Genomic DNA, 18806 nt, shown 5'->3' on the forward strand with positions numbered 1-18806 from the left:
TGTGAATATGCTCATTCCACATTCATTTCATTAATCTTACAGGGGTTGCCCTCACTTGGGGATGGTGCATGCAAGGTTTCCCTTCTTGAACCTTTGGTCTTCAGGGTCCAAAAGCGCTTATTACATTGCCTCAATGAGGATATTGTAACCAAGATTTTGATTGCTTGACTGGCACCGGAGAAAGCCTGCAACCCAAAAAATTGCTTATGTGCATTATTTTAACAAATTGACTGAATAGAAGTGTATTTAAAGTTTAATATAGGTAAAGTTTGACCAATCATACCAGTCTCTCTATGAAGACAGCTTTTGATAGAGCTGTGGCCTGCCTACATATATACTTTAGTGTCCTATAGGTCCAGCTTTGAGATTTAGCTGGACCTTAAATTTTGTAATGAGAATTCTAATGTAGAGAAAACGTATTCTGCACCAGTTTTAATTTTCTTCTTTTGTGCAGGTACTTGGCTGGAATCAGATGACCTTAAAGGCTCATTTTGCAGAAGGCACCAGAAGTTTCGAATGCGTGCTGAGGACATTCATATTGTCATATGGGAGAAATGCAATGGAAAGACTATTGCAGAAGAAAGTTCTTTGCCTAGCAGCATGGCAAATGTTTCTGTGATAAAATCTGAAAATCAGACTTTCATACCAACTACTGAAATAGGTGTGTCTGATCCTTCCAGAGATTTCCCCCATGTTGCTCCTGAAGCTGAGGTCTGTACACCAACTTGTACAGAGTACTTGCCACAAGTAGCCCTTATGTCTGCATGCGTTACTTCAGATTCTTCTACAGAACTTACACCACCTCCTGCAGTTCAGACCAACCTTTCAGTTCTGCCTTCGGTTGTCCCAGCATCTAGGTCCATGACAGATAAGAACATATCCAATCCCATTGCTGGAATGGAGGGATATGCTGATGATGACATCATTACACTTACATTGGTTGAAATCCCATTTGATCCTGGCACCCAACTAGTTGGCTCTGTGCCACTAAATACTGGTGTCCCTCAGGTGGAAGCAAGTCTAGACATCATCCTCCAGCCTTCTGCTGTTGAAATGCAGAATGGTTCTCCAAAGCTACCTCAACCATCTGAGCCACCATTGTCTGATGCTACGCCAGCTCCAGTTTGTACCAAACAGCAGATCCCAGCTCAGCCATGTCATCGAAAGGAGAAAACCAGTAACATGCCAGCAGTTGCTGTACCCACTCAAAGACTTTCCCCCAGTACCCCTAGCTCAAAGACTTTCAGTACTAAGAAAAGCATAGTTGACAACATGATGGGCACTTTGGTCAAAAATGATAATTTTTTTATAAATTCTAATCTTTCTAGTGCAAATAGGAAAACCATAACAAGTAAACCATGGCAACCGACTACTCTCCTAAAGGAGTCTGATTTCAATGGGACTCCTAAAAAAGCTGATAACTTTGAGGGTTTCCAAGGGAAGATGGTAAATAACATTGATAAAACTGATGATTCCAGCTTACTTCTTTCCAAACTTTTAAAAAATTCCTCCAGTTTTAATGTCCCTAAAGAAAAGACTGCATCATCTGTTAAGTCATTTCTTGCACCAGCTCCTGTGGGTCACATCAAACCTGGAAAAAATGGACTAAGTTCAGGGAAAATGTCATTAAAAGATGGATGCCTAAGTGGTGAAGATAAGGTTAGAAAAATGAGAATAAAGTTGTTAAAAAAGCTAAAGGCCAAGAAAAATGAACTGGCCATGCTAGAGAAGGTGGCAAAATTGCAACAGAATGGCTCCTGTCCTGGTGAAAAGGACGCAGTTCAGCCAGTTGTTGTAAATCGGCAGGAGCATTTGCGTGGATTCTTGCAGGAGCTACAGGAACACATAGACAATGCAGACAATGAATCCATTGGCACAGTGAGTTCCTGCACATCCATATGCAGCAGTCCTGGAGATGCAGAGTTCTTTGCTGAACTTTTCTCTCCATCACCAGTGAACAATCCAGAGAATGACTGCAGATTTTTGGAGATGTTGGCTGATGGATATGGAATATCTGCTAACCACTCCCAACAGGCTGCTGGATTTGATTACCCCATAAATAACACTACCCCAGAGTCTACTGTAGGAGCTGACTCTTTCCCTAACACTTTGAACCAGACCTCCTCTGGAGAGGAGTCTTTGAATCTTTTGTCAACTTCTACTATGCAAGTGTTGACTGAGGACACCGGATTCTTGGACGCATTTGGTATTTTCTAATGTTGGAACTTTTTTGTTTTCTTTTTAGCAAATGTTGTACTGCTTTAGCAGCGCTGCTAAACAGGTTTTTCATCTTACTGTGTGTATGCCAGGTGAAAGTTTCTGGTACCCAATTTACGCTGAGTTTCATTCACTGGTCAGTGACATTAAAGTGTATGTCCGGCCAAAAACCTTTTTTGTTTTGGATAGAGTGGGGAAGGATTAGAACTTCTGTCACTTTTTTTTTCTCAGTTCACACTAGCCTGTGAGCTGGTTCCGGAAGCAGGAATAGCAGCTGTTCTCGCACGGCCTGCAATAGTGTGAACCATGGATTGCTGTCTGGTACACAATGGTTTAACTAGAGGAAGTGAGGGAACATCTGCAACAGGGACACAGTGATACATTTATACACATTCTTTCTTTACTTATTACTGTTGGAGAAATCAGCAAAAGTAGTTTTTAATTGGGCCTACACTTTAATAACTTGATTTACTAAAATTGAAGAGTGCAAAATCTGGTGCAGCTGTGCATGGTAGCTAGTCAGCTTTTATGTTTAGCGTGTCCAATTAAGCTTTAACCAAAAAAAAAATAAAAAAACTGGAAGCTGATTGGTCTCTGTGCAGACCTGCACCAGATTTTGCACACTCCAGTTTTATTAAATCATCCCCATTGAGTACAAGCTGGTGTGTGTGATAGCACTGTGACTACTTTGAACACTATTGAATGATTATTTGTTTTATGAGGTTCAGTGATCCAGATATGCAATTCTGCTTGATATGTTTACTGGAAATAGAACAATTTTTATAGTACTGTTTTATATTGGTCATTAACATGTGTCTTTGCATACCACTGGTGGCCAAAATAAATACTTCTCATAAGTAGGAAGTTGCTGGTCAATAGCTGCTAAATCCTAGCAGCTTGATTGGCTGTCTGATCTGTCCTCATTGGCCTGTCTTCAAGATGGTAGCTCCTTAGCACACAAACTAAAGCCAGGTAGGCTTTGCGGGGAAAGAGTCAAAATATATAAACACTCAAAAATTAAGGGAAAATTTTTAATATATATTTGCAGTGCGTCTGTGGCCTTCGGCAGACCTGATTATTTAGCAGTTTCCTCCCCACTGAGAGTTAGTGTCCAGCCGACACTGGAAAAGGATTAGTGTCCCTGTTGGGTTTTTACTGCTTCCTTGGCTTTGTTGGAGAGATTTCCCTTCACTTACTGTATATGCTTTCACCAGATATGAAGTGAGGGTCAATCTTCGAAAACAAAAGCATTAATAGAGTAAGGAAGGTTAATAACTTCTGACAGCCACCTTCCTGTTTTGGTGATAACTGCACCCCCCATTTATTGTATAGGCTTCACAGAGATCAGTGAAGAAAACCTCGGGGGGGAATAATAACCTGACAAATGTTAACTTGCCCCTGCTGTCAAGAACTAAAAAAAAAATGCCTTGAGTGAGAATTAAATTTGTTTAGGACCAATTAGAGCTTGTTTTCAGATACGATCTGCTAAAGTAACAACCATGTAAAACATAGAATGGCCTGACTGAATATGTTTACAATTGACTGTTCTGGTCAGCCTACACACTGCATAGTTGTCAGTAAATTTTATTCATCTGTTCCAGCATGTGACTGCATAGCCATCATTAGATTTGGTTGTTGGCACCGGAGGATAATGTAGGCTCAATGTTCACTGAACCACCTAAAAAGACTGCAATAATGGCCATATAACCTAAGCCAATGCCATTTCAGAAACGCTTGTCTTCTGTAAGAGGGAGAGACTGTAGCACTCTGCTAGTGAAGTGAAGGAAGGCTCTCCTAACATTTGTACCCACAGGGCAGTGATGTGGGTTACATGACCCTGAAACCAAATTCTTCAAATATTTAATTTGTCTGATGCATTTTTAGGTTCTAGAAGTAGGGCTACAAATTATTCTCCCAATTGCAATAGTTTTCATTGCAGATTACTAAAGGAAAGGTAAAAGCTATTTTTTTTTTTTTTTGTGGGATAGACCATCATTTCTGCATAATCCTCTGGAGTGGAGTGTCACATATTACTCTATGCACCTTTTTGTTCTGCACAAATTTGTACAAACCGGCCTAAAGCACTTAATCTAATATTTATGTTATGAAAATGTATTCCAATTTGACATACAATCTGCCATAAGGTAATAGCTGTGTGTATGTTTGGAAGTGTGTTTGTTTTCCCCCCTTTATAATGTAGCTCTTTAAAAAACAAAAAAAAGACTGCATTATCTGTTAAGTCATTTCTTGCACCAGCTCCTGTGGGTCACATGAAACCTGGAAAAAATGGACCAAGTAATGTAGCTCTTTAAAAAAAAAAAAAAAAAAAAAAAATTCTTACATATCTGTGGTGTTCTTTTGCAGTTTTCCTTTTATCACTTTTTTCCTCAGCGATGATGTTGACCCTGGCTTTCCAGTACACAGAGTCCAACTGGATGTAGACTCCGCTCTGAGGGCGACACTGGTTTTCCAGCACACAGTGTTACTGGATGCCAACAACTTATGACTTTTCTGGTATCTCTGTGCTTTGCAGTATGGCCCCACATCTTAATCTAGCATTATAATACTAGAGAATCAGAAAAATTCTGATTTGCTCTGACCTTAGTGAGCTGTCATTACAAAACTCTGCATAAAGCAAAACAAACATACATTGCCCATATATATTCATCCACTGTGCTTGTGAGCCTCCAAGCTTCCTATGCAAATAACAAAATGTGGTAGTTAGAAGCATAGGCATGCATCCCACATGACATACGTAGGTTTATAATAAGTCCCCAATGCAATAGTATTGCCTTATAGAAGGAAAGGTAGTACCGTGCCTATGCTCCAGCTTTCAGAATAGGATGAGATACAGAAGGGTTTTGATATGACATTATACATCACCAAATTTATCATGGGCTTCCTTAAGGCCGGGCCCCTGTTGTCCTAGAAGTGAGCCAGGGTAGAGGATCTCTGCAAGGACACCCTTGATAACGCAGTATGTCTATTTAATGGAGCTATAGTGCACTACTTGTACAGTTGGGTAGCCAACCTCTACCACAAGGGCTTGGTTATTAAAATCAGTGTTTGAAATGTGGGAATGAGATTATTGCCCTCTTTCTTGCAAACCGTTTGTTTGTTTTCCAACAGTAGGCCACAAATTACATTCTCCCATGCTGCTTCTAGGACATTACTCATAGCCTCTTGAAAACAAACTTGTAAATAGAAATGCGTTCCATCTTACTGCCTGACTACTTTTTAGGAGTAGATTTGATTTTTCCTACATTGTAGTTGTTGGGAGAATGAAATTCATTATTCTCTACTGAGCTGGTACATCTTAAGGGGGGCAGGCACATAGCACAACATGACTTCTCAATCGGCTTACATCATCTTTTTGTTTTTATAGATAAGATCTGTTGAGTATTGGATGAGCTTGGCAACTGCCTGACCTTGTATGCTTTCCTGTGAGAATAAATTAACTGTACTTATTTCTTATCCATTGATGGGCACAGTAAGTCTTTCACCTTTTGGGTTATATTGGTGCCTACAGGAGGACTGGACACTGGAAAACAAAAAAACTGGCAGTTTCCAATTGTCATGTAGGTCGCAGTATATCCCGAAGGTGAAAACCTCCTGTGTCCCTCAAACTCACTAGAAAAGGAATTTATGGTGAGTACAACAATCCTATTTATTTGCATTTGTCTTTATACAAAAATGTACTGTTTAGAAATTTCTTAACCCAAAAATACAAAGTGCCGTTAAAGGGGTTACAGTACTCAGTATTGTGTAGATTTGTAAATATTTGTTCCTGGTCTGTAAATTTCCTGAGTTGACTTGAACTGTTTAGATTTTTTTTTTTTTACAAATATACTGAAGGATTTTGTTAAAGAGCTTTATGGATTGATATTAAAACTAATAAATTTAAGTTATATTTTATTTTGAGTTTTCTATTCTGTAGCAATTGAGCTATGAAACCGGTGGAGGTCCAAGGCTTACTCATGGTTAAATTTCTATAGATTTAATGTATATGATTATGACAGGCAAAAAAGTGTTTCTCTAAACATGTTATGGGACACAGGATCAGTATTCGGTATTATGGTTATGCCACTGTCTACAGGAGAATTGGACAATGGCAACACAACTATAAAGACATTCCAGTTTCCTACTAGTGTTTTGCTAGTGTCCTAGTAAGGACATCTTCTGTCTGCGCTAGTTGTGCAAATATGCAGCGTCTGCGTTCAACTAATCTTCAAGCTTAAAATGCAAAAAATGGGTCTGGCAGCAAAAGGGTTTTAATGATCCCGTGGATAAAAAGCTGGTAGTCTTTTCTAGGGCTGTTTTCACTTGCAGTCCTTGCTTTGCAACCTGTGTTTGCAGCCCTGTTCAGCTGCCAGACCATGGCTTGTCTAGTCCAAGGACATACAGCGGGTAAAATAAGTGTTGAACACGTCACCATTTTCTATGTGAATATATTTATAAAGGTGCTATTGACATAATATTTTCACCACATGTCCCTAACAACCCACGCAATCAATACATATAAAGAAACCAAAACAAATAAGTGCAGAAATTAAGTTATGTGTAATAAAATGGAATGACACAGGGAAAAAGTATTGAGCACATGAAGAAAGGGAAATGCAAAAAGGCATGGAATGCCAAGACACCAGCTGAAATCTATCAGTAAGTAGAAGGTAATCCTGCCCCTTGTCAGTGTAAACCAGCGGTTCTCAACCTGGGGGTCGCACGACCATTTCCCAGGGGTCGCCTAAGACCATCGGAAAACACATATTTCCGATGGTCTTAGGAACCGAGACACCGCTCCTCTCTCCGGCGATGTGTGGGCGGGATGATACGCTGCTCCTGTCACCTGGCCACACCTCCGGGATCGCTCAGCAGCTCCGCCTCCTCGCCGCTGATTGGCCACCGGAACTGTAGCTCAGGAGAGGCACACAGGCGGCCAATCACCGGCGAGGAGGTGGAGCTTGGAGAGGAGGAGCCGAGCGGCAGCACGCGTACATCAAAGAAGATCGAGGGAGCTGCCGGAGCGAGTGAAGAGGAGAGCGGCCAGAGAAGGAAGACAGCTGACAGGTAAGTGAGAGAGCGAGCCCAGGCTGTCACTAATACCAACGATGGGGCACTATTCCTCCCCCCACTGACACCAACGATGGGGCACTATTCCTCCCCCCACTGACACCAACGATGGGGCACTATTCCTCCCCCCACTGACGCCAACGATGGGGCACTATTCCTCCCCTCACTGACGCCAACGATGGGGCACTATTCCTCCCCCCACTGACGCCAACGATGGGGCACTATTCCTCCCCCCACTGACGCCAACGATGGGGCACTATTCCTCCCCCCACTGACGCCAACGATGGGGCACTATTCCTCCCCCCACTGACGCCAACGATGGGGCAATATTCCTCCCCCCACTGACGCCAACGATGGGGCACTATTCCTCCCCCCACTGACGCCAACGATGGGGCACTATTCCTCCCCCCACTGACGCCAACGATGGGGCACTATTCCTCCCCCCACTGACGCCAACGATGGGGCACTATTCCTCCCCCCACTGACGCCAACGATGGGGCACTATTCCTCCCCCCACTGACGCCAACGATGGGGCACTATTCCTCCCCCCACTGACGCCAACGATGGGGCACTATTCCTCCCCCCACTGACGCCAACGATGGGGCACTATTCCTCCCCCCACTGACGCCAACGATGGGGCACTATTCCTCCCCCCACTGACGCCAACGATGGGGCACTATTCCTCCCCCCACTGACGCCAACGATGGGGCACTATTCCTCCCCCCACTGACGCCAACGATGGGGCACTATTCCTCCCCCCACTGACGCCAACGATGGGGCACTATTCCTCCCCCCACTGACGCCAACGATGGGGCACTATTCCTCCCCCCACTGACGCCAACGATGGGGCACTATTCCTCCCCCCACTGACGCCAACGATGGGGCACTATTCCTCCCCCCACTGACGCCAACGATGGGGCACTATTCCTCCCCCCACTGACGCCAACGATGGGGCACTATTCCTCCCCCCCACTGACGCCAACGATGGGGCACTATTCCTCCCCCCACTGACGCCAACGATGGGACACTATTCCTCCCCCCACTGACGCCAACGATGGGACACTATTCCTCCCCCCACTGACGCCAACGATGGGACACTATTCCTCCCCCCACTGACGCCAACGATGGGACACTATTTCCCCCCCCCCACCGACGCCAACGATGGGACACTATTTCCCCCCACCGACACCAACGATGGGGCACTATTTCCTCCCACCGACACCAGCGATGGGGCACTATCTCCCCCCACCGACACCAGCGATGGGGCACTACTCCCCCCACCGACACCAGCGATGGGGCACTATTCCTCCCACCGACACCAGCGATGGGGCACTATTCCTCCCACTGCAAAATTACAGTTATGAAGTAGCAACGAAAATAATTTTATGGTTGGGGGTCACCACAACATGAGGAACTGTATTAAGGGGTCGCAGCATTAGAAAGGTTGAGAACCACTGGTGTAAACTAATATCAGCTGGTTCAGTCTCTACTGCTGGCCTATAAAAAGGTGTCACACAAGAAATATCTCATAATGGGTAAAAGCAATGAGCTCTCTCAATACCTTTGCAACCTTATTGTTGCAAAACATACTGATGGCATTGGTTACAGAAGTATTTATAAACGTCTGAATTTTCCAGTGAGCATTGTTCGGGCCTTAACCTGGAAGTAGGAAGAACATCATTTCACCATAAACCAGCCACAACCAGGTGCTCCTCACAGCGGCGTGCGTTCCACAGGCAGATCCCATATGCAGCCACATCATGTATGCAAGATCTCCCTCTGCTGCCGAACAGCCAACACACACTATCAATAACACAGGTAATACGGATTCATTCAGAATATACCATCTCCTCCTTACCATCCATAAGAGTCATCCCCTTGCTGGATAAAATGAATGTACGTCCATACAAAACCCCCCCCCCCCTCCTTTTTTAGTTATATACTTTTATATAGGAACATTGCTTTTTCCCTAAACTGTCACCATTAATCCTACCATTTTAAGCAAAACACTTTGGCTGAATTGCCCACCTTGTGTGAACAATCTTGAAATCATTGGCCATGTATGGTTCATTTAATTGTGTGAGTTCCTCTATTTTTCTATATATATTTTATGCATTTTGACCGTCAATGCAATGATGATAATAATACGTTTTAATTAATTGATTAATTTTTTAAACTTCTTAACTCCTATTCATGTATTTACAAGCTGTATCTATTAATGAATTATTTAGCATTATTTGATTCCACATTTGTATATACATTGTATTTCTATCTTATCTTTTACGTCTACTATTTATATGGTTCTATGTAATCCTTGATGACTAGTTATTGCACTTTGTTGACACCCGAGCCCCTCCTCCCTGCCCAGGACAGCCCAACCCATTGGGTAGGGCCTTATTTCAGTCTGGAGGCTTAAATGGGAACATACACTCTCAGTCCAATCAGCTCTGAGGAAGAAGGCATGTCCTTCGAAACGCGTCAGATGTACTGAGTGGCTACCTCCATGATGGGATTCGCACTGTCATCTTGCCTTTAAAGTCCCTTTGAGGACTTGCATGCCTGTTTTTATTCGCTGTTTGTGAGTACCATTCTTTTACTAAATAAATTTTGGTTACTGAGGTAATGCGCAAGGTTGGTGCACTTCTTTTTGTTCTACTTCACAGTTCTGTTAGGGCTTCCCCAGCCTTGGTGTGGAGCTGCACGACCTTGTCTATTCCGGTGGTTCCTTTTTTGGAGTTTGATTTCATCTACTCACCACCGGTCTGGGTCCCGGAACGCAGGAGATATCGCATTTGGCTCCTCACAAGATTTCTGACAGGAGTGAAAAGAATTATCAGAAGAGTTGTCCAAAAGCCAAGGACCACTTGTGGCTTCAGAAAAACCTGGAATTAGCAGGTGCATTTGTTTCAAAGAAAACAATAAGTAATGCACTCAACCCCCATGGCCTGTATGCATGGTCACCACGCAAGACTCCATCGCTGAAGAAAAAGCATGTTGAAGCTTGCTTAAAGTTTGCTGCACAACATTTAGACAGGCCTGTGAAAAGTGGGAGACTATAGTCTGGTCAGATGAGACCAAAATTGAACTTTTTGGAGGCCATAATACACACCGTGTTTGTAGGTCAAATGGCACTGCACATCACCCCAAAAACCCCATACTAACAGTAAAATTTGGTAGGTGGGAACATTATGGTGTGGGGCTGGTTTTCTGCATACGATACTGGCAAACATCATTGAAGGAAGGATGAATGGAAAAATGAGGACGTCTATTCCACATTTTCACAGCTCTCACCGTGAAGAAACCTTTCCATGTTTTGGAGATTAATTTTCCTCCAGATGTAAAGAGTGCCCCCTTGTCCTATGTGATGGCCTCAGGGTGAATAGATCTACATAGAGTTCACTATATGAACCACTGATGTATTTATACATATTGATCATATCCCCCCTTAATCTTCTCAAGAGAGAATACATTCAGTTCCTCTAATCTTTCCTCATAGCTGAGCTCCTCCATGCCTCTTATCAGTTTAGTTGTCCTTCGCTGTACTTTTTCAAGTTCCCAAATGTTCTTTTTGTGAATTGGTGCCCAAAACTGAACTGCATATTCCAGATGAGGTGTTACTAGTGATTTGTACAGGGGTAGTATGATATCTCTCTCTGGAGTCTATATCTCTTTTAATTTGAGAGGATTTTGCTTGCTTTAGAAACCGCAGCTTGGCATTGCATGCCATTATTAAGCTTGTGATCTACCAGAACCCCTAGATCCTTCTCCACCATTGATTCCCCCAGTTGTACCCCCCTAGTATGTATGATGCATGGATATTTTTAGCCCCCAAGTGCATAACCTTACATTTATCAACATTAAACCTCATTTGCCACATAGTTGCCCAATTAAACAGTGCATTGAGGTCGGCTTGTATGTTGGAGACATCCTGTAAGGACATTATTCCACTGCACAGCTTGGTGTCATCTGCAAAGACTGAAATGGGATTTTTAATCCCAGACCCTATATCGTTTATAAATATATTAAAAAGAAAGGGTCCCAACACTGAACCTTGGGGTACACCACTGACAACCCTAGACCATTCAGAGTATGAATCATTAACCACTACTCTGATACAATCTTTTAGCCAGTTTTCTATCCATTTACATATGGATTTTTCCAAGCCTGTAGACTTTACCTTACACATTAGCCGTGTGTGGGGAACTGTGTCAAACGCTTTTGCAAAATCTGAGTATACCACGTCCACCACCACCCCTCTGTCCAAGGTTTTGCTTACCTCCTCATAAAAAGAAATCAAATTTGTTTGACAACTTCTGTCTGTCATGAATCCATGCTGTCTGTTGCTTAAAATATTTTTTTCCAGCAAGAACTCATCTATGTGGTCTTTTATTAAACTCTCCAGTATCTTCCCAACTATAGAAGTTAAACTAACAGGTCTATAATTACTTGGTAAATATTTTGATTCCTTTTTAACCGCCTCCCGTCCACCATATAAGGAAATGATGGGTGCAAGGCGGTTCTCTCATTCTGGGAGGACGTCATATAACATCCTCCCACTCTTAACTGCGTGTATGCAGCTCCGGGGGCGCGCAGCGTGGCGATCGGTGGTGCACTGTGTCCCTTGGACACAGTGGATCATCGATCAACGGAAAGAACCGAAGAAATTGGCTCGGTCATGTGATCAGCTGTGTCCAATCACAACTGATCGCATGTAAATAAGGAAATGCCGGTTATCGGCATTTCTCTCCTCACGAGCTGTCAGCGTGACAGCTCGTGAGGAGAGCCGGTAATAGTCATTCCTCGGAGGGGACATCTACACTGATCATGAGGGCACTGATGATCAGTGTAGCACCAGCAGTGCCACCTGTGAGTGCTCAATACCACATATCAGTGCCTACCAGTGCACATCAATGCCACATATCAATGACCATCTGAGCTGCCTTTCAGTGCCACCTAGCAGTGCTGCCAATCAGTGTGTGTCAGTAATGCCTGTCAGTGCCACCTACCAGTGCCTCCTCATCAGTGCCACCTATCAGTGCCCATCACTGCAGCCTCAGCGCACATCAGTGAAGGAGCAAAATCACTTATTTACTAAATTTTAGAACAAAAACTAAGAACTTTTTTTTTGAAATTTTAAGGTTTTTTTAGTTTAGCAAAAAATAAAAAACCCAGAGGTGATTAAATACCACCAAAAGAAAGCTCTATCTGTCTCGAAAAAATGATAAAAATTTCATATGGGTACAGTGTTGCATGACTGCACAATTGTCATTCAAAGTGTAACAGCGCTGAAAGCTGAAAATTGGCCTTGGCAGGAAGGGGGTATAAGTGCCCTGTAGGCAAGTAGTTAAATATTCGCACCACATTGGCCTTAACCAATCCAGTGGTACTATGCCAGTCATTAAAGAGTCCCTAAAAATTAGAAATAATGGCTTTGAAATGACAGAGCTCAATTCTTTAATGACCCATGGGTGTATGCCATCTGGTCCAGGTGCTTTATTCACCTTTATTCTAAGTATTTTTGGATCATAATTGTAGGCCAGTGTGGATCATCTGGAGCTGTGTCAATACCATGCCCATTATGTACAAGAGTTCCACAATGCTCCTTTGTATACACAGAGCTGAAGAAGGTATTTAATACATTTGCCTTCTCTTTGTCCCCAGTCACCCACTCTAGATTATTTTGTAAAGGGCCTACATGCTCGGACCAGAACTTTTTTACTGTCAATATATTTGTGATAGAAATCTGCTGCCATTTACCAGGATGATGAAGATGAAACAAGGGTAGACATTTCAGCAAGACAATGATCCCAAACACAAAGCAACTCTCAATTGGTTTCAAAGAAAGAAAATAAAGCTGCTAGAATGGCCCAGCCAATCACCTGATGTGAATCCAATAGAAAATCTATGGGAAGAACTAAAGATCAGAGTTCATAGAAGAGGACTACGGAACCTTCAAGATTTGAAGACTGTGTAGAAGAATGGGCCAAAATCACACCTGAGCAATGCAGGCATAGTTTCTCCATACAGGAGGCGTCTTGAAGCGGTCATTACTAACAGAGGATTTTGTACGAAGTATTAAATAACTTTCAGTTAGCGTGTTTAATACTTTTTCCCCTGTAGCATTCCATTTTATTACACACAACTTAATTTCTGAACTTATTTGTTTTGGTTCCTTTGTATGTATGGAATGCATTGGTTCTTACCGACGTGGTGAAAATTTCATGTTAATCGCACCTTTAGAAATATATTTACTGAGAAAATTGCTGACGTGTTGAATACTTACTTTACCTGCTGTTAGTAAAAAGTATGTTACCAGCACACAGAGGATCTCCAGAATAGGCTCAAAGCTTTTACGGCCAGTTCACACCACTAAAACACACTGTGGATACATTCTGGATACATTTTTCCTTACACCACACTCCATTCTGGTGCAGTTTTGATGCAGTTTGCCCTGTCCTAGTACAGCTATGCAGAAAAAATGCAGCATGTTCTACTTTTTTTTTTTTTCTGCACCTGGAACTGACTGCACTGGTGTGAACTAGGGCCATTGGAATACATGGAAAACACTTTGCATTCATTTTTGATGCAGAAAAAAAATGCACTGGACTGCATCTGGTGGGAACTAGCCCTTAAGTGGGCACATCATAAATGCAATGGCTGTGATAGCCAAATAAAGCTTTGGACCCTTTTTCGTCATCAGACACTGAAAATGATTTTGCGACTTTGCTCAGTGATGTGCGAACTTGGCGCTATATTTCAAATTTCAGTGTTTTTGGTTTGATTATATTATTGAATTAAATTTATTATTATATTATTTTTTATGATTATTTCTTAAATTATAATTTATGATTTTGTGTTTCAAATTTTATCATACCCGGGATGTTTACTAGACTCTTGTTCGGACAGATTTCAGTGAGTTATTCCTAAAAATTACAGGCCTACAATAAAAAACGACATATATTTGTATTTCCATGTAAAAAAATGTACCGTTTGAGCACAGAAATATTGACATAATCAGACCACTAGGGAGGTTAAAGTCAATTCTGCTGTAAGACCAGGGGAACATGTCCAAAACTCAGGACCACATGGTTGTAAGGGCATTAACATTTGGATCCAGAATGTGGCATTCAAAGGCTACAAGCTGGAATGTCTGTAGCTACTTCCACCAAACTCCATGTTACTTATTTATTTCAGGTACTTATATAGCGCTGTCAATTTCTGCAGTGCTTTACATATATATATTGTACATTCACATCAGTCCCTAACCCTCAAGGGGCGTACAATCTAAGGTCCTTAACTTACATTTATACATACACGGGCCAATTGAGACAGAAGCCAATTAACCTACCAGCATGTTTTTGGAGTGTAGGAGGAAACCGGAGTACCCGGAGGAAACCCACGCAGGCATAGGGAGAACATGCAAACTCTAGACAGGAGGTGCTGTACTTAATTACATATTTTATAAGGTTAAAAAAGGTCTAAAAGTTTTTTGAGGTAGTCTACATTCTCATTCTCCAGAGGGAGGAAGTTCCACTTTTTTTTATTAACAATAAAGAACCCTAAGGCTCATGTACACTGCAGCTGATAAACTCTCCTTCAGGAGCTTTTCTGTGTTTTTTTCCAGCAGCCCCTGAACTCTCTCTGTTTCCTATGTGTCCATGTACACATCGTTGTTTACAGGCAGTTGAGTTTACAGTCGTTTTTTTGAACGCACCAAACTTGTGTTCAGGAGTATATTTTATCAGCGTTTCTAAGCGTTTGAAAAATGTTTTAACTCTTCCATTTCCAGATGCTGGTCAGAGCCTTTTTTCATCATGAAAAATGCATGCAAAGCGGTTTCCCGGTACTCAAATGGACCTGGTACACCATACTTTGAGGTTTTGCATGAAAGAAAATATGTTAGACACTGCTGCAAGAATATCCGCACAGAAATGAACTGGAACACATCCAAACACCACAAGAGAAAAAAAAAGACCGCTAATCTCGACAAATACTGCTCTCTCTGCTTCTCTATTTCTCTCAGTCTGAAATTGTTAATAATTTACCATTTTCCAGTGCATTCTGGGCACTTGGGAGGTTCTTCTATGCTTATCTTAAAAAATGCTTCTGAATGCAAACACTCATAATCGCGGTATGCAAACGCGGAAAAATTGGCCTTTTTTTTTAGCTTGTGCTTTCCTGCTGTTAATTTCCAGTGTTCAGAAGAGTTCTCCAAACGCACCGTGTACATGGAGCCTTCATCTAAGATCAAGCCTTTATTCTAACCTCAGATTGTGGCTGCATGCCCTGTTCAGGGGGGGACCTTTTAAACAGTTATTAAACTTTACATACAGTCATGGCCGAAATTGTTGGCACCCTTGATATTTCTCCAGGAAATCATGTATTTCTCACGAAACGTATTGCATTAACACATGTTTTGCTATACACATGTTTATTCCCTTTGTGTGTATTGGGACAAAACAAAAAAAGGGAGGAAAGAAAGCAAATTCGACATAATGTCACACAAACCTCCAAAAATGGGCTGGACAAAAGTATTGGCACCCTTTCACAACTGCGGATAAATAAGAATGTTACAAGCATGTGATGCTCCTGTAAACTCACCTGGGGCAAGTAACAGGTGTGGGCAATATAGAAATCACACCTGAAAGCAGATAAAAAGGAGAGACGTTCACTTAACCTTTGCATTGTGTGTCTGTCTGTGCCACACTAAGCATGGACAACAGAAAGAGGAGACGAGAACTGTCTGAGGACCTGAGAACCAAAATTGTGGCAAAATATCAACAATCTCAAGGTTACAAGTCCATCTCCAGAGAACTAGATTTGCCTTTGTCCACAGTGCGCAACATTATCAAGAAGTTTGCAACCCATGGCACTGTAGCTAATCTCCCTGGTCGTGGACGGATGAGGAAAATTGATGAAAGATTGCAACGCAGAATAGTCCGGATGGTGGATAAGCAGCCCCAAACATGTTCCAAAGACATTCAAGCTGTCCTGCAGGCTCAGGGAGCATCAGTGTCAGCGCGAACTATCCGTCGACATTTAAATGAAATGAAACGCTATGGCAGGAGACCCAGGAGGACCCCACTGCTGACACAGAGACATAAAAAAGCAAGACTACAGTTTGCCAAAATGTACTTGAGTAAGCCAAAAGCCTTCTGGGAAAACGTCTTGTGGACAGATGAGACCAAGATAGAGCTTTTCGGTAAAGCACATCATTCTACTGTTTACCGAAAACGGAATGAGGCCTACAAAGAACAAAACACAGTACCTACGGTAAAATATGGTGGAGGTTCAATGATGTTTTGGGGTTGTTTTGCTGCCTCTGGCACTGGGTGCCTTGACTGTGTGCAAGGCATCATGAAATCTGAGGATTACCAAAGGATTTTGGGTCGCACTGTAGGGCCCAGTGTCAGAAAGCTGGGTTTGCGTCCAAGATCCTGGGTCTTCCAGCAGGACAATGACCCCAAACATACGTCAAAAAGCACTCAGAAATGGATGGCAAAGAAGCGCTGGAGAGTTCTGAAGTGGCCAGCAATGAGCCCAGATCTAAATCCCATTGAACACCTGTGGAGAGATCTTAAAATTGCTGTTGGGAAAAGGTGTCCTTCCAATAAGAGAGACCTGGAGCTGTTTGCAAAGGAAGAGTGGTCCAAAATTCCGGGTGAGAGGTGTCAGAAGCTTATTGATGGTTATAGGAAGCGACTGATTTCAGTTATGTTTTCCAAAGGGTGTGCAACCAAATATTAAGTTAAGGGTGCCAATACTTTTGTCCAGCCCATTTTTGGGGTTTTGTGTGACATTATGTCATATTTGCTTTTCTGCCTCTGTTTTATATTTGTTCCAATACATACAAAGGGAATAAACATGTGTATAGCAAAACATGTGTTAATGCAATACCTTTTTTGTGTGAAATACTTGATTTTCAGGAAAAATATCAAGGGTGCCAACAATTTCGGCCATGACTGTATATCCCTGTAAAGTTTGGTGGACCTCCAGCCTTCTCTAGAGCACCTCTTCCTGCAGAGGATCTTGCTTTGGTTTGGAAAGCTAAAGTTTCTGGGGTTTCTATCCAAACCTGTTCACCATGCCCAAGATACAAAAGTGTCAGGTCATTGCTTCCCTTTATCAGGGGGACTTTTTGCAACTGTGGACATCAATGATGCCTATTTGCATGTCTACGTTTTTACTTACACAGGTGTACTGATCCATACAGCTTTGCAAAAGGCTGTCCTCAGACGCCTGGGATTGAAGAGGTGTTTTGTGCAGCAGCATGCAGGCAGCATGTTGATTTTTCAATGACAGGCAACCGGCTGCATGGACCTCCACACCACTCCTGGGATCACTCTGGGATGCATGTGGATGTCTGTGCAGCCAGCCACCTGTTTTGATTTGAACAGGCTGCCTGAACTAAAGACCTGTAGATTCCAGGTGGCAAAAGACTATCGTTCACTTGGGAATGTGCACCAAGGTGCTAGCCCCTGTCCTTAGCTGGCTTTACCTTCAGGGCATCCCCCGTAATGGGAAATCTGGATGATTTCCAGTTAAGAGCAGTTGGCTCAGCTTCTGTAAGCCAGTATCCAAAGAAATGTCTGAGGAAGGAAGACCTTCAACAAGGCCGAATCCAGGATCAAGTCCAGATACTCCCAAGTGTTGAGTTGGTTTCTGCATCAACATCTGGAGATTTAGATTCACCCAAATTTTCTGGCTGGCAGCTGAAAGTAAGCAAATAGGCTGGCTGACATCATTATCCAAATTTGGCCATTACCATGTGGGGAGATTTTCCTGCCAGGCAGTCAAATGAGGGGTTGCTGATTGGTCACCGACTGGTTGTTGTGACCCTGGTGGTTTGCTGGCTTCATAGCAACCAGGGAACTCTGTATAGGAATCATGACCGATTCACCGCACAGAATGGCGCACAATAAACATTGGCATTTCTCTGTAGGCCAGCTCTGAGTTTGTATTAATTGCTGCCAGTTTGCATATCTGTGAACTGGAAGTAATTCTTTGACTTTGTCGCAGTCATTGTGACAAGTTCTTAAAGTGGTGGAAATAAATACCTGATCCTGCCACATGCCTGATCTCCCAATGTCACAAACCTTTTCTGAATTATGTGCAGGACAATATAAAGGGACAATGCACCAGAAAAGTGTTGTAATTGCTTTGAAGGCAACCCCTGCCCCCCTCCCCTCCCCCCAGAGTGCCTTGGGCTGTGGTAAAGCTTTAGGCATTGAGCTTAATCCCTGCTGTTTTCCCTTGTTGCCATACTGAGAGAGCCTAGCAAATGGCAGCTGGCAGACCTTTGAATTTATAATAGAAGAGGCTGCTGGGGAAACTCGCCATTATAGCAAGTTGTTTACTAGTTTAAAACATAAAACTACAAATCCCCTTTTTTTTCCCCATCCATGCTTTGTAGTGTCTCATACACAGAAATGCTGGATGCTTACATTGGTTTGGCACTGAGAAAAGCTTATCACACTGGCCAGGGTGGTCATAATTTCACATGTAGGCAGAGAAGATAT

The 18806-nt window shown here is 42.7% G+C and overlaps 1 protein-coding gene across 1 annotated transcript in view; it reads left to right on the forward strand.

Annotated features, from left to right (window-relative positions):
• Nucleotides 1–6132, forward strand: part of USPL1 (ubiquitin specific peptidase like 1) — a 59524-nt gene extending 53392 nt beyond the window's left edge. The window contains exon 9 of the mRNA XM_089656147.1: nt 455–6132. Coding sequence (XP_089512273.1) covers nt 455–2217 — 1763 coding nt within the window. The 3' untranslated portion in view covers nt 2218–6132. The remainder of the gene's footprint in view (nt 1–454) is intronic.
• The last annotated feature ends 12674 nt before the right edge of the window (nt 6133–18806 follow it).

This window comes from Staurois parvus, unplaced genomic scaffold (genome assembly GCF_062004578.1).
Source record: "Staurois parvus isolate SC_StPar_1 unplaced genomic scaffold, SC_StPar_1.0 ptg000891l, whole genome shotgun sequence".
Taxonomy (NCBI): Eukaryota; Metazoa; Chordata; class Amphibia; order Anura; family Ranidae; genus Staurois; species Staurois parvus.